Source organism: Cystoisospora suis (assembly GCF_002600585.1).
Source record: "Cystoisospora suis strain Wien I chromosome Unknown contig_843, whole genome shotgun sequence".
Classification (NCBI taxonomy): domain Eukaryota; phylum Apicomplexa; class Conoidasida; order Eucoccidiorida; family Sarcocystidae; genus Cystoisospora; species Cystoisospora suis.
In genome coordinates, this window is record NW_027153644.1 from 181261 (window position 1) to 200923 (window position 19663).

The 19663-nt window shown below is 53.8% G+C and overlaps 4 protein-coding genes across 4 annotated transcripts in view; all 4 read left to right on the forward strand.

The window, feature by feature from the left end:
- Positions 1–3022, forward strand: part of CSUI_002027 (toxoplasma gondii family a protein) — a 4019-nt gene extending 997 nt beyond the window's left edge. The window contains exon 2 of the mRNA XM_068062229.1: positions 345–3022. The gene's annotated coding sequence lies outside the window, so the exon portion shown is untranslated. The remainder of the gene's footprint in view (positions 1–344) is intronic.
- Positions 3023–3103: 81 nt separating this feature from the next.
- CSUI_002028 (uncharacterized protein) lies at positions 3104–3714 on the forward strand. The gene has a single exon (XM_068062230.1). The coding sequence runs from the start codon at positions 3135–3137 to the stop codon at positions 3405–3407; it is 273 nt and encodes a 90-aa protein (XP_067925811.1). The 5' UTR covers positions 3104–3134; the 3' UTR covers positions 3408–3714.
- A 789-nt stretch (positions 3715–4503) lies between these two features.
- On the forward strand, positions 4504–5346 carry CSUI_002029 (toxoplasma gondii family a protein). The gene has a single exon (XM_068062231.1). The coding sequence runs from the start codon at positions 4508–4510 to the stop codon at positions 5174–5176; it is 669 nt and encodes a 222-aa protein (XP_067925812.1). The 5' UTR covers positions 4504–4507; the 3' UTR covers positions 5177–5346.
- A 1881-nt stretch (positions 5347–7227) lies between these two features.
- Positions 7228–7752, forward strand: CSUI_002030 (uncharacterized protein). Its single transcript, XM_068062232.1, has one exon. The coding sequence runs from the start codon at positions 7521–7523 to the stop codon at positions 7671–7673; it is 153 nt and encodes a 50-aa protein (XP_067925813.1). The 5' UTR covers positions 7228–7520; the 3' UTR covers positions 7674–7752.
- Positions 7753–19663: the final 11911 nt, after the last annotated feature.

A 19663-nucleotide genomic window follows, 5' to 3' on the forward strand; every position in this document is an offset into this window, starting at 1 on the left:
GAAAGTGCTATCGCTTCGCGGAAAACAATAATGCCAGCTTAACAGTCGACGCTTGGGCAAGAGCAGCTGACTTCGACGGTAGAAGGCGAACCTCTGCCCGTCTCCGCCGAAGTCCACAAGATATTCGCCGTGGTTGTACAGTGTCGCCCGTGCGGGCGGAGTGTCGGCGCTTCTTCGGCGGCAGAGGTGCCTAAATACTGTTGGCGCCTTCTACTGTATAAGTCTCTTCGATGGCCTCCGGGGAAATGAGTTCGTTGGCTGCTCCTCAAGAAAGCAAGCGAAACCCACCATGTTTCACGGTTGAGGGCAGCTGCATCCAGAAGGACTTTTTTTCGCTGTCTCAGGCAGGAGGGACACCTGGGGAAGGCTGTTTATTTTAAGCGCAAATCTCCGGTGAGTCGTCTCCGCCATGTAAATATTGCAAGACCCAGATAAGCAGCTGCAACCCGAGATGTACGTTTGCGACAAAGCGGTGGTGGCAAGGCGTCGCCGGGAGCCTGGACGAGCCGATATGGAAAACACCAATCTGCGCCCACAGTGGTGCGGGCAGAAATGCGAAAGAGACCCCTGCCACGAAGTTGCTTCACATACGCGGACAGGCGGTGCTACGGAGTTCGTCAATGCCATTTTCGGGTCCGAGTATTTGTCGCGGTAAGGTAGTGCGAGGATTCTTGAAGGGAATTCTAAAGTACGCTGTGTTGAGCTGATGGAGAGCGCGCGTACTCTTCGTGATGAAAGGCTGCCCCGATTTGCGCTAGGTGAAGAGCCCAAGTAGTCAAACGCTTGAAGTATCTGTTGCCCCCCTTCGCGTGGCGACCCGACAGATCTCATATCTCGGTGAAGAAGTGCAGTTCCAGATACTCTAACAAGAGGGCTCGCCGGCGGACAAAGAGGTAATTTGGGCTGTAGTCACGAGTGAGTCATGTCGCCTTTCTCGGCTTACCACATCACCAAGCGTCCAAGGCCTTGCGAATCCTCCTCGTCGTCTCCTGGGATCAAAAACCAACTGGACGGCACATCAGTGGTCATCAGCATCCTGATCAGCTTGCCGTCCATCAGCAGTCTGACGGGGGCTCCAGCGCGAACAAGGCCTCAGCCTCGTTCTCAGAGGACCAGAGAAATATAGAAGCCAGTGACGAGTTCGAATTGATGACACAGTGGTGGACAAAAGTCTAACTCTGCCGAACGACGAAAGGGGCCAGGTCGGTGGCTTACCTTTGGTTGGCACAAGCGGTAGCCCCGCTGTTGCCGTACAGTTGATTTCCGAATGCAGTGTACTACGGGAACAAGGGCAGAGAAAGGTATTTGCTGTGACGTTGTCAGTGTATAGTTGGCGTAACAGTGAAGTCCGACTGTCGTTGTAATAGAGTTAGTTGGCATGAAAACTCTCTTTCAAGACAAAACTGGAAAGTAAATTAGACGGCGTTTAAGTGACGACTCACGCCGGAGAAGCCTGAAGCGGAGACTGTTCTGGTTTGTACCTCTCGTCCAGCTGGAGAAGGAGCACAGACGATAGTTTACAGCTCGTACCTGACAGGGTGAGCATGGGACCGGTGCTGTGGTTGCGCACCGGTCTAGAATAGATTACACCAGCCCATTCCACTATCATTACACTCTCCCCTGTCAGGCGCACATACGCCGCCGGAGGTGCCGGGGTGGGATGCTGATGTGTCTTGAGGTTATGAAGTGAAGTGTTTTGTAGGGACACCCCACACGCTGGAATGAGATACGGGTTGAAATATCCGGCTTGAGAATCCATATGTACATGTCTCGGGAGAGCAGTTTGCTGTACGTCTGCGGGAGTATGTGTATAGTTGGGGAACGAGATGCTATACATATATTTAGCAAGGACTGGAAGACAGTGTGGGACTAGTGTTCTGATCTATGGATAGCCGACATGTGTAGGCGAACTGGTACAGGTACCGAAGACGAGACGGAGTCATGTGTGTGCCTAAGGGGAAACCTGTGGGGGGGCTTGTCCTTCCTGAAGAAACGCATCTCAGATTTGAACGCTGAGTGCTGCTTCACCGGTGAAGAAGGATGTCGTGTTACGACTGTTTTCGTCAGTTTTTGCCAAGAAGTTTTTGACACAGGTGCAATCCATGAGATCAGCACATGTACGGTTGCTCGTTATAAAAAAACTGTCGAAGGCGGAGCGAAGAAGACGGGGACGTGAAACGCTCGGACATGCGATGAGATGCTGAAGAACTACAAGAGTGGAAAAACCGCCCGAGTATACGAGTACGGTGTTTGGTCTTCCGCTCAGTCAGCCTTAACGATGGAGGAGAGGCCAAGACGGAAGGGACCGGTGAGAGAGACGGTAAAACCGCAAGGGAGCGAAAGAGACACGACAGGAAATTTAGTTGCTCGACTGGAGTGTCCATTGGGTACGGACTAGCGTGCGGCTGCACGCAGTCCTCATAAATCCACTTCTGAACAAATAATTTCACCGTTTTCACGCCCCTCTGAACTGTCAGTTTGTTGTTATCCCTATTCCGCGTGATCCGTAGTGGTCCACTTTGGCCGACGGGGAGAGACCTCAGTTGTGTAAATAATCCGTATCCTCCCCTGTTCACGGGTGCGTATCTGTGGGAGTAAAGTGTCGTAGCCTGTTCATGCTTTTGCCCTACACAGTCCGGTCGACGCTGTCTGTCCGTTTAGTTACATGCTATCGAATTTCGTCACTTGGCTGCTTCAAAGACGCCCGCAAGTACCGTACCGGTGGGGGTGGTGGTTCACGAAGCCAGGGTTTCTGTTCTTGTCTTCCTAGAACAGCGTAAAGCACTGAGTGAACCGCTTCCTGGTATTACGTGTTTTTTGGTATGGCACTCCGCGGGATCACTGTTGGACATGCGTCAACGCGAGAACAGTTATGTCACTCCAAGGGATTTCGGTTGAAAGTTGGATTCGGCGAATCATAATCCGGCGATTGTTATGCAAGTGATACCTTGCAAAAAGACTCGTTGATATACGTGAAAGAGCTTCATTCAGAAGTCAAAAATAAAGGTCGACAACGTGAGGATCCTTGAGAAACTCAACAGCATTTGGCGTGCATCACCGAAACTCTTCGCTCCACTCGGCGCTCAAATTAGCGCCGCCGAACATTCGAAAGAAAGGAGCAAAGTGCGCTGACGATGGTTTCACGTCCGCCCCAGGTTTGCCAAGCTCCGAAACTGCCAAAAAAGCGTCCGAGTGGAACGGAGAAGAAAACCAGAAATTTCCCTGAACTGTACGGCGCTTCAGCATTCGTGGCCGGGTACGAGGAAAAACGTGTCTCCCGAGAAAACACATTCTTTGTCCAGATCAACGACCGCAGCACCTTCGGACGCAAAAGTCAGACGGGACGACTTTTTCTAGCACAGGCGTCGTCAACTGAAGCAGGCCCCCCCATTTATATTGACTGCTGACAACAGGAGTGGCAGGGATGCGTATTTGTGAGGCGACGTATTCCAGTGCAAGGGAGGATGCAACGGTGTGCGGCAACTGCAGAGTACTGCGCTTTGTTCGACAACCACGCCATGGTTCTTTCAGCTGCATGCCAGCGACGTCACTGAAGAAACAACGCCAAGTGTTTCGAACCTTCTTGATCTGTCCTGTCTCGGTAGGCACCACTCTTCTGCAACTGTTTTTACTGCGTGGTAACAATGTGTCTTTCCGGAAGAGTTCCGTTCACACGTACGCTCTGGCTGTACTCTGTTCTCCGCTGTTGCGCTACGGCCGTCCAGGGAGTCCTGAGATGTGTCTCCACCATAGAAGAAGACAACGGAGTAGGCTGGAGCGCCAGTGTCAGAGTTGTAGGACGAGGTGTAGTTGACTATCGTAAGCTGGCGACCACCTCGTTGTAGAGCTGTCGCCTGTACAGATGCCGAGCATGCGGTCCCGCCTAGGAGAAGGGTTTCACGAGGCCTAGCAGCCAGCCAACCATGCCAGGAAAACGGCTGCAGCGAGAGCTAGAAAAATCTAACCATCGTTTTTCGCCTGAATATCCTCACTTTGTTTTTGTGCTGACGCCCAGGCGTACCCTTCCCCGTGTTAGGCGTGGGAGCTAATGTCCTGCAAGTTCCCGTACTCCACACTACCATCTATGCTAGCTTGGACGCGAGTTTTTACTGCAGTCTGAGCTTGTAGAAAGGTGCAGGACGAGGAGGAGATAGAGGACCACTGTTTATGCAGTGGGCGTCGTCTGATCATACCTCCATCCCCCTCGTTGCCGTCTACCGAACCAGGGGGGTGCATAGTTAGGAGCAGCTTCTGAGACAGAGGAAGAATAGCTAAGAGGGAGATGCATCCCTGGAGCACACCCTGTGGGGCTGCTGTGGGTTCGCGATGGAGACGCTGCTTACTCTCCACGGTCAGTCGGTGCCATCCTGTGTCCCGCGGACACGGCAAGTCAAGGTGACGACGTGGTTAGCCAGCAGTATTTATTGCTCACAGGAGGATCGCTGCTGTTTTATCTCATCTTCTCAGATCGAGGTCATTTCGTTCTTATTTGCCACTGAACTCAAAAATGTTGCGCGCTGTCGCCTGTCTTTTAATCTTGGCTGGCTGCGTCAGCTACGGCCGCACTGAGCAGGTGGATTCGCAACCAGACTACACAGAAACTATTCCGGAGCAGGGCATGGCTTCCACCACTCGAAAGATTTTCTGGCTAAAGCCGGGACAGGTGCTGAAAGTTTCCGATAGCACCGGCACGGCAGTCTTCGAGCCAGTCCCACCAGTGGCCGCCAGTAGTTCAGCAGCCTCGGACCCGTTTGATCCAACCGCGAAAGACTCTCTAAACGCGATCGCCTACGCTTTCAAGGACGGCGCATGCGACTTCAATACAACGATAAAGTACAAGGAGGCCTTCAAGAAGCTTGGCTCGTACACAACTCCTCTCTGGAATCCAGCGAAGAGATCGGAGCAGAAGGCAGGGTGGCAGGCCGCAGCAGTGAAAGATTACATATTCACCAACCCTCCTGCAGAATACCTGGAAGGAGTCGTCAGCTTCTGCGTCAGGTTCAAGACTACGAAAAATGAGAAGCAGTCCTTACGGTCAGGTCAGACCACTACCGCAGGTGAACAGGCCACGTATCTCGAAGTCGTAATTCAGTCCGGCGGGGTCGGTGTTACTGCTAAGCTACTTGGCATTCTCGGGCTGGCCGCTGCGGCAGTTGGAAAGGCAATCAGCGTCTAGGCGTCGTTACGAATGCGACAGGGTGTGCGAACCTATGTCCAAAGTGGGGAAAGGAATACTGACAAACTCGAAGGCACTAGGAGGCGTGGGGTCAACTCCAGTAGCGCACGGCACTCACTCTCGTAAGCGGAAGATACCACGCAGACTGCCTTTTGTTGTACGCCCTTGCTATCCCTTAATCACATACGGCTGTGCTCTTCCCTAGCTGTGCTGGGATGTTGAGTGTTGCGGCCTAAAAAAACAACGGAAATTCGCAGGCGGAGGAAGACGGTAATAGGAAATGGACAACGCCCCGAAAGACAGTCGGTACTGCGTCAGGAGCGCGGTTCTTTGGCCGCCCTGGACGACAGTGTTGTTCTCATCTCTCTCTTGAATCGTATCTGCATTGCGCCGTATTCGAGCTGCGGTGCTCGAGTGGGTTCCCGGTAAATCGGACGCAATGGTGCCGCATCAGTCTCGACGCTTTTTCTCTACTTGCTCATCTCCGCGCTGGCCCGGAGAAGAAATTCGCTCGCTGCACGGTACGAACCCAAGCGACACTGACTGACCCGTGCACCCAAGCACTGCGACCAGCAAGAACTCTCTTCCGGTCGCATCCAGAGGAGCTCCGGGACAGGGTCTTGACTTTACTAACGCTCTTGTGGATCTTCTTAGCTATCCGTGTATTGAAGCCGGAGTCACCCTACAGGGTGCACTATTTCTGTACCGCAGCTGACGGGCTTCAACCCTGCGTGCGAGCCGGACGCGGAACTCTCTATGGAATTACCCGGAACACGAATCCGCGCCCGCGGTGCTACTGGTGGAAAGACAATGCTCAGCGACGAAAAGTAGCCGGTCCACACTTTGACATACCGGTGTTTGCAGTATTTACAGGATGTCATCACCGGGTGCGAGCGTCTGCGTAGGTGGGACAGACCTACTGACTGAGGGGGAGGAGCGTTACACCGTGGGTTTTTTTTGTCTCCTTCGTGCAATGGTGCATGCTCTTCGCTGTCAGCCGTTGCCAACCAGGTTTCAACCGGTTTGTGCTAAGTCAGGCTACCCCGAGGCGAGCCAGTCAGCAGCAGGTGTTGAGCAATAGGGGGCTCCTCGCACCCAGATTCATCTCCCAGGCACCGCGACAGCTCTTCGCGCTCTCTAAGAACTCGAGCATCTTATGCTGTAGCGTGTCTTGTCACATCCCCCCCATTGGCTGTACCGGTCACAGACGAGTGAGGCGGCGCTCAACCCGCCTGAAAATTTGAATCGAAGGATTCCAAGCGGCGGATTATCTTCTACTCCTCAAGAGGCGCCCTGGCTGAAGCGGGGCCAAGTGCTGAAAATTGTTGATGAAACCGGCATGGCTGTCCGCGAGCCCGTCCCACCAGGGGCGGGGTGGGCATGGGCGCACCAAGCAGCCGTTGCCTTATCCCGGAAACGAAGGCTCTCTGAATACTATGCTTTCAGGGAACTTGGCGAGTACACGAGTCTGCTCTCTGAATGGCAGAGGTCGGATCTCTGTCGCTTAAAAAAGTTTAGAGAGGAAGCTAGCCTTCACCACTCTACATACTAACAGTAAGTATCCGGTGACTAACTCGACAGGGTATGAAGGGAAGTTCACAAGAGATTCCTCTAGTTAGATCATTCATCAGTTACAGAGTAACCTGCAAGCGAGACAGATGCTACACTGAAGTTTATTCTGACGAATGTGAAAAGTTTCCAAACTATCCTCTCGTGACAAGGCGACAACGGGCGTCCCCCCTTCGCAGTAAAGTCGAGAGGAATAATTAGTTGGCAAAGTGCTCATGAAGTACCTTGTCGATTGTGACTGATCTAATCTTTCAACTCACCGCCGTGTGGCCGTTCTCGAAAGTGCCGTTCGGAACTCCAGTTAACCTTTTCACTAAAAAAGTTCAGTGGTAAGAATCAGAACAGATGACGGTGTCACGCGAACCAACACTAAACCTCTGTTAGATCCTAAGTAGGGGAGCAAAGGATAGTAGGTCGATCGGACAGCTAGCCCACCAGCGCACGGCTGTCTAGCTCGTCAGCTAGCTAAGAGTGGGGGAGAAGTCTGACCTATGGGAGAGGTGAAACGGGGGAAGAGAATTTTTTTCGTGTTTTTCGGAAAGAGGACTGAGGGGAGACGAACGATAAACCGACCGGACTTCGTTACTGAATGATGGTTAGTCCTACTCAATGAACTCCTTGGAGCAAGTGTTGGTAGAGTGACAGGTCTCGTTGGGACACGGGCGAACGGTCACTCGGTGTGTCGAAAACTGCCTGACTGTCTTGACTTGTCAAACAGCCTTCTGGCTTAGGTGACATCAGACTAAGCAGCTCAAGATCTGACCGGGGAAAGGACATGCAGAAGACACTCTTCTTCGGACAGTGTGGCAGTAGTTACTCTAGGTTGGGACCCTCCACATTAGTAAGATGTGGAAGCAGGGTCACTGACCGTTGGTGCCTCTTACCTAGCCACGTGGGACGCAGTCCTCGTCCCTGGTTGGAATGGTGAAAGGGTTCTCTTAACATTTTCAATCAGTTCAAAGTTAATAGAAATCGGGATTCCGGCTGCTACGGCCCGTCAACAGAGAAGAGTGTCTGCAGACCGTAGATGACATTGGTAGGCACCTGAAAAGGCCCTGGCAGCCGCCGATCATTAGAAAAGAGCAGCTGTTTGGTCGTAATCGAGGATTCTCTTCTTCGCGCCTCTCTGTCTTGAACTACAAATGGATCCTCGCGTATCCGTGCCGTGCTGCTCGCCAATATGGGGTTCCAACCGTGCTTTTTCAGGCTCCGAGATGACCACAGACTCTTGGAGCTTCTGTCGGTATTATTAGTCCCTTCTGTCTGGCAGGAAAATTTTCGCGGCTTGCACAGGCTTATGCTCCTGGGCGGCAGCTTTCCTAGCAGAACTTATGTCCCGGTCACGCAGCCAAAGCGAACCCCCGGGCAAACTTTTCGTTTGAAGGGCAGACCTCCCATTTCGCTTTCTTCCGAGCTTCTCATGCAAGAATCTCCAAGCCGAGGCCTATGTCTATCTGGAAGCCGTTGGGTGTTACTTTTCAACGCACGCCTGGGCGTGCCGGTATGGTAACAGTGTGCACTCGGAGTGGCAAGTCTCGTCTGCACAGACACTGCGGCACGTCTTCACACGATGAAATTCACACCATTCACAGCATGTCATCCTCAAATCCGAGTATTTCTCTAGGTGTGACAGAGGGAGAGGATACTGACGGGGGAGGTGCACGGTAGAAGTATATCGTGTGGGGCAGATGCGGATTTGCAAGGGAGACAGCGGGTCTTCTTCAGGTTGGCTGTTACGATCTCGATTCCCACCCCTGAGCGCGGCGCCACGATAGCCAAATGCCTTAAGCATCTATTGCTCGAAAGGGGCGCCGCTGCTGCTATTGTCACTGCAATTCAACCTCGGTGGACTAGGGTCTTTGCGTTCTTTTCGACACCCAAACTCAGAAATGTTGCGTACTGTAGCGTGTCTTCTTCTCTTTGCTGCCTGCGTCACACCCGGGCGCGGTGATCAGGCAGACTCAAAGGCGGATTTCACGGAAACCATTCCCGCAGGAGGCACGGCGTCTACCACCCAGAAAGTTTTCTGGCTGAAACCGGGACAGGTGCTTGCAATCGTCGATAACAGCAAGAAGGCTGTCTTCGATCCCGTGCCAGCGGGGCACGTCGCCAACAGTTCAGAACATGCTGACCTTTTTGATCCCAAATCCCCAGGCTCTCTCAACGCTATCGCATATGCTTTCAAAGAAGGCGCATGCGATTTCAACACAACTGTTGAGTACAAGGAGGTCTTCAGGAAGCTTGACACATACAAAATTGCCCTCTGGACGCCAGGGAAAATATCGTCTTCAGAGCTCTCTCAGGACGCAGCTGTGAAAAACTACACATTCACTAACCCCCCTGCAGAATTCTTAGACGGAGTTGTCAGCTTCTGTGTTAGGTTCAAGACTGCCGGAGCGCGAGCCCAGTCCCTGAGATCTGCTCAAGAGGAAGCCCACGCTGCCAACCCAACGTATCTCGAAGTCGTAATCCACTCGAGCGCAGCTGGTTTCACAGCGAAGATATTAAGCATTCTCGGGCTGACAGCTGCGGCAGTAGCAAAAGCACTGGGATGCTGATCAACCATTACAACGACGTGTCGCAGATCCACAATAGAGGAACGGACGAAAATCTAAATATATATTCTTGTGGAAAATTCGGGTTTAAAAATAGAAAAAAAAGAAACTGCCTTTGCTTGTAATTTTATATGGGTCATCATATATAGGTACAGCTGTGGGGGGTCACCGCGCTCGGCGATAGTCAACCCTGAAGACGGTACGGACTGCTTGTGCTGGACTCCGTCCCTGTAGCTTAGCTAAGCCCTCGAGGTCCGCTTTTTGCTGAGTCGACTCAGACACCAGGACCGGACCGCGAAGACCGGTTCCAGAACGCGGAGGACATTGAACGGGAATTGGCAAGGCGGGGAGACACACGTGGCCGTGATCCAAGACGGCAACCTTCACCCGTACTGTATATGTGTGTTCGTCCCATGTCTGTTCTAACTCGTCGTGGGTGCCTGCTGTATTGCTACCGAGTACGAAGTGCACCTGCTTCCGGGGCACTGACAACTAAACCTCTTGCCGCCTTGTTTCGAGACCTCGTCTCTTCTTGGGCTGGGCGCAGGAGTAACCACTGCTCGCACGTCAAGGACAACTAGCCCTACTCACGAACTAATCGTGCTGGGCACGGGGTCCAGCAAGGTCTTTTTCGCGACCATTGAGGCAGGCGGAACACCTACGCTGTCTCTTTACTTTAGCCGCACATCCTATGGAGAGTCCCGGTACCCAACGCCTGCAAGGCGGTAGACGGTCTCAAGTCAAGAATCTCCCCCACCAGGCCGCCGCTCGGCGCCACGCCTCCGTGCAAGCGGGATATGGCGTTACGGGGAACAGGAAGCTGCGCTCGCCTTCTTACTCGTGGAAATACGGACTTCGTCTGCGTAGCAACGCCCGCCCCCACGGTGACACAGCGCCATTACCATTAGAATGCCGCTATCAGGTCTAAGCGTGTGATAGTTGGAGCAGAAAGGTAGTGGCGGACAAGGCTGTCTTCGAGCCAGTGCGCCGGCGGGGGCAGTGGTGGACGCTCTCGCGCCACTTCACGATCTCTTTGACCCGGCCGCGCCAGACTCTCCTGATGTCGTCTCGTATACTTTCGAGGATGGTTCGCGCCACTTCACGAAGAAGCTCAGTTATAAGAATGCCTTTAAGAAACTAACCCCCCCAACAGCACCGCCTTTGTGCCTGCTGAGTGTGTTGCCGTTCTCCGGCCTGAAACATCTAATTATGGCACGTCATCCCTGCTGTTGCCCGCGGGTCCGACCTGTCCTCGGTGTGGCGCAGACCCCGTGCGACTTCTACCACAGTCTTTTTCCCGCCCTGGCTGGAAGTGACAATCTCCGCTGCTTTGAACGTCCAATAGGAATTTTACCGTCCAAGTTTGCTCATAAGCTGCTAGCACTACGAAAGCAGACGTCTTCGAGCCCGCACTGCTTGCAAATTTGCTGTCAGGGGGCTGCTGTGAGGAGCAACGACTGATGACGTTTCGAGGCCAGCAAAGGAAAACCTCTTGAGTGCTACTACGTAAACCTACAAAGATGCATAGTGCGACTCCTACGAGAACTGTCCTCAGAAGAAATTCTTCCCAAAGCTTGGAGGCCAAACGGCACCACTCCGGATGGAGAAAGATGACTCCAAAGCAAACGAAGAAAGCTTGCACAACAGCACTTAGCGGCACACGTGTCTACTTCACAAACCTAGTCGCTGCAAATCTGGACCGGAGGACTGGCTTCTGCGTCACGTCCCGCGCCGTCGGGGCGTCTTCTGCAGGCTCCTGCCGGGGGCAGGGCAGGAGCCCGCGTCGGCCTCAGTTGAAAAGAAAAGCCAGTTAGCAACGTCATTCACTTAGGGTGCCTCTAGTGCCCGCGGTCCGACTTTGCGGCACCGCCTCAGTATGCCCTACCGGTAGCGAGTGCCGCAGCTCCTATTGAGATGCCGTCTCGTGAGCGACCGCCGACGAGCCGACTACCGCGCATCTTGATCGCTATACGTGTCGTGCCTTCGCGAATAAGCGGGATCGATTCATTGAAATTTTTGCGGCAACATCTACAGTGCCTCTTTGGCCGTCGAACACGCCGCTGCGACTTCTCTCGCGGATGCTGCTTCTAGAATAGACACGTTTTTATTCTCAGCCGACGACGCACAGATGGGCGAAAGCGGACGTCTCACATACCAGGGATCAAGGGACGCCCATGGCATAGGATGCTGGCTTTTAAGGTAAGTTTAGGAGAAATTCTGCAGTCGTGATGTCTGATCGCCGACCACAGGGACCAAACTCCGGAGTTTCCAGACAAGTCGACGATTTTACAGACACGTCTGTTGGCAGTGATGCAGCTGCCAACGGACGTGCACAGCGTCATATTGAGGCGGGCGCCACAGTCCGCCTCGTCTTCTGTCTTACTTTTGCTGAGACCCAGTCAGAAGTGCGGGGTGCGGTTTATTTTCGTCTAAAAGCGAGCCACTGACGTTTGCCCCGATGGTCGATGCTCGATGCAGGGAACACTTTGTCCGATGGGCGATGTGACCACACAACGGCCTGACAGAAGCACACTTTTGGTGGTATATCAGGTTACCAGGCCAGCTAGAGGCACCTGTGGCACGGGTTCGCAGGCATGTATCTAGTACTTTTCAGAATGGTAAGTGTTGTAGCGTCTCTGCTCTTAGCGGCGTGTCTCCACGCGGGCGTGGAGACAAAAGCCCAGGACGCGGCTCCTGCGGATTACACCGTAGAAATTGATGCCAATCTTACGGCAGGCAATGATAAGGAATTTTGGTTAAAGCCTGAGCAAGTGCTCAAAATTATCGATTCTACCAAAACAGCTGTCTTCGAGCCAGTCCCATGTACCAACCGTGGCCCTCCCGAGACGCTGTCGGCGCCGGGGCAGGCTGTCGATGATATTTTCGACCTAGACAAGACTCAATCACTAAACGCCATCGCGTTTGTCTACAAAGACGGAAAGTGCGACTTTTCGGAAACTGTGCCATACAAGACACTCTTCAAGAAGCTGGATGGATACAAGACACCTCTCTGGGACCCGCAGACCAGGCCCGTGCAGACCGTAGAAGCTTCAGCTCCTGTAACGAAAGTCTTGTACACCTTCACTAATCTGCCAGCTTCGAATCTTGAGGGCAGTGTCTCCTTCTGCGTCAGATTCGAGACGAAAAAGAAGGCCGGATCCACCGGAGCGATGTCCAGGGGACGCCTGCGGGCTGAAATCCAGGGTTCCCAAGGAGTAGAACAGAAGGAATATCTCAGTATCATTATTCACTCTGCCAGCTCTGGCTTGACAGTTAAACTGGTCAGCGTTGGTGCTCTCGCGGTTGCGGCGCTAGTGAAGGCCTCAGGTTTTTGACCGCACACCGAAGGAGCATACGGTAACAGACGCAACTTTTGGAAACAGTTAGGGTTTGCGAGGAGCTCAAACTTTCCAAGCATCATCGTGGTGGAAGTGATTAGGGGAGCCCATGTACAGAACCGTGGAGCATACCTGTACATCCCTTGCAGGACCTCAACGGACGAAGACATCTGGTCGTGGTCGCAAGGGGCACAGCGGAAGCCCCCGCAAACCGAAGGATCTCTACACCTTGTCTTAGCGGCCGGTGCGGTACGTAAGACGCCGGTGGCCCCTGTAACCGGAGCGAGTAATGCTCGGTTCGGGAAGCATGTCCGCCTGTAGGAGCTCTAACCGACGAAGCATACTGTAAACCCCGAGTTTTCTCGGAAACACTGGAGAAGTGACTGCTACTTGCTGTTTCGCTTCCCGCCTAGATCTGCGACAGCGGAGCCACACTGAGGCGGACCGTCCAGTCCGGCTTGACCGCAGCGCCTACGGTAACGTCATTCACTCGTGCGGACGACTTCTCCGTGTCGAAGCGCCCTCTCGACGGACGGCCCGGGAGGGGATGCAGAATAATTCTCTATTCGTCAGCGGTGCCATCGTTCAACGGACCAACTTTACCCGCCAGGACTTGGCAGTAAGGTTACGGTTCGTAAGGCAGGCTATTACAGGTGGGGCTGCGCCACTGTCTTTTTTTCTTAGTGGTGCGCACTGTCGAGTCCTTCAGTGCCTTCGCCGGGGGCGTGCAAGCCGGGCAAAGGTCCGAGACTGGCTTCTGCGAGGTATACCGCACATGTTCGGTGCGGCAGGTCTGGCGGCTGGCAGTCACCAATTCTGGGTAACGCCAAAGCATGTGCTTGTAATTGTCGGTCCCACCGGAGCGGTTGTTTTTATACCCGTCCCCCCCCCAGGTGCTCTCCTCTAGCTGAGACGCCATCAGGAGCAAAAGCGACTGGGGGAGTGGGCGGTCCACACAAAACAACAAGAAATAAGGCCGGCAAATTCTATCCCGTGCGGGTTTAAGAATGGTATTGCAGCATCGAAGATACCGTCGAAGAGAAGATACTCGCCGCGACTCGGCGGATACCAACCACCTCTGTCGGAGGAAAGTGACCCAGGGAAAAAATAACGCAGTGACCGGCACACAAAATTGCCGACATATTGGCTATACGTTCACTAAGTTCCAGCTGCAGATTCTGAAAACACCTTCTACGTTGAATCAGGGACCGAGAAGACAGCGGCACGGGGGCCCCCGAGACGCCTGAGCGCTAGTATGCACGAGGCTCAAGAACCTGGGGAAAAGCAATACCTCACTAGTACCATGCACATCGCAAGAACTGTTTCGAAGCGTCAGAGTGGGCAGTATCCTGTTCTGGCGATCGCCACCCTTGTTAGAGCTTCGATGGTTTTGACGGACGGCCGGAGATAGGACATTTTCTACAGCTAGGACAGACCCGGCTAATGAGCAGAGGCGACGCAGAGATTTTCAAGTACTGACTACCACAGCCATGAAAGTCGTTGTTACACGGTCTCAGTCCAGACCCGGTAATTGCACGACAGCAGTTCCGCTGAGACAGCATAAGCGGAAACGTCCTGAGTCTTGGTCAGTGACCCATAGTGGTTTCGTGGGACCCCAGAGCTACCCTATACGAGAAGGCCACCGGCTTTGTGATCCGGAACTCCCGGGCTTCTAGCGCAGGTAGAGAAAAAGATACACTCGGAGTGTCTGCCACCGCTGAAGCAACCAACAAGGTAGAAGACTCCTTACTTCTTCCGATAGAATCGCAGGAGGTACTCAACTCGGTATGCTGTCGGGTGTTGCTTCCATAGACTTTTCAACAGAAGAATCGGCACGCCGTCAGCTCGTGCCGCTTTTGCGTCTAATTTCAGACTCGAAGGCGGGGCGCTGAAGTGCGGGGCTTTGGTCTGCCACCGAGGACGAATTCTCCGCGCGGAAGCCTGTCGTGGACGTGGACGCTGGGGCGATTGAAGCGAGTTGTGTATCTCTGTGGTAATTGCATAACAAACGTGACGAGCTGGGCAGCAGTGGAGAATATGTGGTAACGTATATCAGGGCACCGGGGCCAACTGAAGCAATTTGCCGTAGGCCTGGAACGCGTGCGTCTCTTTTCTTCTAAAATGGTCCGTGTTAAAGCATTGCTTCTTCTCTTCGCCGTGTACGTCATCACCGGCTCCGGGTCGGAACCCGAAAATGTCCCGACTGCTGCAGACTACACTGTTGAGATTCTGGCAGGGGGTCTGGTTGCTGACACTACTGAGGAATCCGGGTGAAGCATAGCAAAGTACTTAAAAAAGTAGATTTCACCAAAAAAGCTGTCTTCGCTCTAGTCCCTACCCAAACTGCTGGAGTCGGGACGCGGTCCTCGGGGAGCCCAGGTGACGATGTCTTCGATCCAGCGAAAGAAGGTTCTTTGAACCCACTGGCGTATCTCTACGAAAACCGCACGTGCGATTTCTCGAAGGCTGTGGCGTACAAGGCACTCTTCAGAAGCTGGGTGGTCACACGACACCTCTCTGGGAGAAGAAGAAACTCGCCAAAGAAGAGGCTCCAGGCTCCGTCGACTACATCTGCACGAATCTACCTGCCTCTAGTCTTGAGGGCGCCGTTAGCTTCTGTGTCAGATTTGAGACTACGAGAAGCGCGACCCGCGGACCGGGTTCCGAGGCACGTCTAGGCTCTTGGGTCCGGGTGTTTGACGAACGTGGAGTCTCGGAACAGAAGCAGTACCTCAGCGTTACTACCCACTCGGGGGGGGCCGCGTCGACCATCGAACTGGTCAGTACTGCAGTTCTCGCACTTGCTACTTTTGTTAAGGCGTCGGGCTTTTGTTGAAATGCAGTCAAAGAAGCAGAACGTCTTCCCCTGGTAAGGAGAGGGGGCTAGGAGTAGTCTAGGCTACCAGCTACCGCCGCTGCGAAGGAATACAACAGACGGAGCCTTCCTCCGGTTCATTAGAAACATCCTGGCAGTTCTGTGGAAAAACTCAAAGTTGACATCTTTTGTTTCCGCGGGTGACCCGCAAGGGCACCTTTGGCACGCACGATCCAGAAACGGGCAGCCCTTGGGGGCACCGCTGTTCAGTCGGCGCCTAGGATCAGAGCACTTCGGAAGTAGTGTCAACGTGACCACGTGTGTGTATGCGCGGGGAGCAAACGACCTAGACAAACTCCTTGCCTTTCCCGGAAAAGTGCAGAAGTGACTCGGCTCGGGGTTTCATCCGTTGCTTCTTTCCCGCCTACGAAGCACCTCCTGTCTTTACGAACAACGGCAGCGGAGACCGGAACGCGCTACTTCATGGCGAAGTTCACCAGCCGTAACATCGAACGGACGCAGTCGGCGTCCCCCCCAGGAGTTGGTTGATGCAGTGACGTCCTATTTTTCTGTGCTCGACAGGCAAGGCGCCGGGCTGACCGCATTAGCAGAACTTCTGTTGCGGTTTCCGTTGGACATCTTGACAGCGGCTCAGTTGAGCCTCTTTTTCGCGAGTCTGTTCCCTGAGTACCGGGCTCGTTGTAGCGTCGATACCGCTTGACCGGTCGGGTCGACGGCGGTCGACAGACGGGGGGGCAGATGCGCCGACTGCAGATTGCACAGTGCTTAGTGATGAGAAGCTAGAAGCTGCCATCCACATAGGATTCTCTCTGAAGCCTGACCGGGTCCTGGGATCGTCGGTTCACGAAGAGAGCTGTATTTGCTCCAGTTCCTGTAAGCCAACTGAAGGCGGTCGTAAGCAGCGAGGAGGGCTGGCGCGCTTTTGAACGCACTCGCGAACTTCACGAGTGGTAAACACAGCTCAAGCAAACTATTCGTGCAAGACACCGTTCACAGAGCTCGATGGGTACGGGACAGCCCCCCGGGAGTCACCACCTAAGACCCCACAAAAAGCTCGAGTTTGCAAGACCGGTGAGAAACCGGGTGATCAGAAATCCGCCCCCGTCGATGCTTGAAGCCAGCCTTAGCTTTGCCTTCAGGTTGAGACCAGAAGCAAACAGCAAGCGGCGGACAGGTTGTCGGCCTCTCCCCCACCAGGAACGTTGGGGAATCTACTCCCCTCCGAGGTACCCGGGACTCCGGACAGGGGTCCCCCAGACTTGTTAATCCCTCCGGCGTTGCTTTAGAAGTCCAACTGGTCAGTGTTGTGGGTGTACTTCCGCTAGGCCTCGGTATTTTTATCAACGGCTGAAGCAGAAATCCTCACGACGCCCCAGACTAACTCCGGCAATGGCAGGAAGAGAAGAACCAAACTGCTAACAATCCCCGCTGCGAATGTGCTTCGTGCAGCGCGTTCGCCGGAGACCACTGAGACTCTGCCGCATTCTTTGTGAGGCCTCAGAGAAAAACTTTCCCAATCTTTGCCGATGACGCATAGTGGTACCGAAGGGAAAGTCGGTCGGTAAGCTCTAAAGGGAAGATGGACTCGCTCAATATACTAGGAGAGTGGTTCTTCTGGTACTTGTGAAATATAGTTCTAGAGCGGACTTTAGTGAGCTGGAAGTAAGGAAATGTACAACAAACTCCTTGCCCTTTCGAAAACATTCTACGCGAGACTGCGGCTCCATTCTACGGCAGTCGTCCCGGTATTTGTAAGACCGAAGCCGCCTCGGTACTGGCGTCCCTGTCCTTCGTCTCTAGTGGGTCTGACGTGTTGAAACCTCACGAGAAGTGGAGGGCGACGACTAGTTTTCATCTAGAAGCGCGTCGTGGACGCACCGCTCAGGGGTGAAATGCAACGAGCTTCCCTTAATTTGTTCTGTCGCGGTCATCCAACGAGTCTAGTTGACCGAGCAGGACGAGTCATCACAGCTCCGCAGATATCAGGTTATCGGTCAGACGAAGGTTCGTGACGTGCGCCGGGAAAAGCGGCTTCCGCTACTTGTCAGAATGGTGCGTATTGTGGGGTCGCTCCTTCTCGTCATCGCGTGCGCCCACGCGGGATTAGTGACAGGAGCCGAAGAAAGTCCGACCACGGCTTACACAGTAGAGATTGCTGCCGAAGGCCTGAGCGCCGAAAGAAATGAGGAGTTTCGGTTAAAAGCTGGGCAAGCGCTCAAGATTGTTGATTTCACCGGGACAGCTGTCTTCGAGCCAGTCCCGCGCAAAAAGTCTGTCAACGCGTGGCTCAGAGCAGCTGAAACTAACAATGACATTTTCGATCCAGCCAAAGAAAATTCGCTGAACGCAATAGCGTACCTTTACAAGGATGGCAAGTGCGACTTCAATCAAACTGTCGAGTACAAGGAAATCTTCAAAAGGCTGGATGCGTACAAGACACCTCTCTGGGACCCGCAGACCAAGCCCGTGCAGACCATAGAAGCTTCAGCTCCTGGAACGAAAGTCGTGTACACCTTCACTAATCTGCCAGCTTCGAATCTTGAGGGCAGTGTCACCTTCTGCGTTAGATTCGGGGCCACCAAGAAAGCCGGATCCAGCGCGACGTCATCGCCTGGACGCATGAGGTCTGGAACCCAGATGTCTCAGGGACAGGAGGGACAGAAGCAATACCTGAATATCATTATCCACTCCGCCAGCGATAATTTGGTAGTCAAACTGGCCAGTATTGCTGCACTTGCTCTTGGTACCTTCTTCAAGGGGTTGTGTTTTTGATCAGAACTGTAACATCCTTTGACACGTCTCACGCAGACTGCTGCGTATGGGGACAGTGGCTCCCGCAGAACTTGCTGCGACTGATTCTCGGCATGGAGATCTGTGTAGGGGCCGAAAACAACCACATAGCGCGTGGACTCCTGAGAGTGCGGACAAACCCCGCAGGGAATCGCATCTAGTTACTTTATGCACGGCTTCCCCGGGAGCTAACACCGAAGGCACGCTGTGGTTGGGGTTCCTTTTCTGCCTCTCTACCGCCTCCAATATGCTGAGTCATCAGCAGAAGTGCGGGGTCGCGCGCTAGTGGGAAGGAAGGCTTCTCCATCTAAACTTACGTCATCCACGTCCCGGAGAGATGATGGTTGATGCGCTGAACCTTCTGTTCACCGGTGGGAACATCCGAGAAACTGAAACGGCAGGACCTTTCATCGCAACTTGCGGTCTAGATCGGGACCCGCGGTCCGCTGAGGCTCTTTACGATGGCTGGTAGGAGTCCGATTTTTCTCGCCATGGTGTGCCGTATAGTGTCAGCTGCTTTTCGTCGCCGGCGGCATCAATGGCAGTGTATAAACCGAAGTCGTACACGCTGCACACCACACGCTGAAGATGCCTGCCGAAGGCCTGAGTACTCGTATTGGTGAAGAGCTCCGGTTGAGGCACGACCAAGTTCTTAGGATTGTCGAAATTACGAAGACAGCTGTCCTTGCTCGAGTGCTCACTACCTGAAGGCGGTCCGGCACGAGTGGGGACGGCTGGTAGGGCTTTTGACACAGCCCAAGGAGATACATTAGCTCGGTTGCACACGCTTGCAAAGACAGTGAATGCAACTTTAGCCGCTTGAAGAACACTGTCGAACACAAAACACTTTCAGGAAACTGGATGGATACGAGGCGGCTCCGCCGGAGACGGATATCAAGCCAAAAAAAAAGGCAAGCTTTGGAAAGCGTCGAGGCAGCTAGGCACCGGTGAATATGTGAAGGCAATTACCCGCCGTCACAGCTTCAGGGCGGCGTTAGCTTTCGTGTTGGATTGGAGTCAGAGAAACAGGCCGTTCCAGCTGGAAAGCAGTCGCGCTCCCGCGACCAGGGACACCTGGCACCTGCAAACGGGGTCCCAGGAGTCTCGGTCCTGCAGAACGCGCAGAAGCCGTATCACAATGCAGTCGTTCACTCCGGTGCGCTGCTTTTGTCGCCGAAGTTGGAAGAGCGGTCGTTCTCCCGGCCAGTGCTTGTACAGAGTGATATGCTCGTCAAAGCCTGCAGTGCTGACTCGGCTAACAGTCAGCCATGAGCTGATACAGTAACGCTGTGATAGGCAGCCAAGACTAGGGCCCACAGTGGTAACGCTCTGTAGCGGGTACTGGGACGCCCGGTGCCCTAAGAGACGCTACGGTTCCGGGAAGGCGCTGGACCTGCTA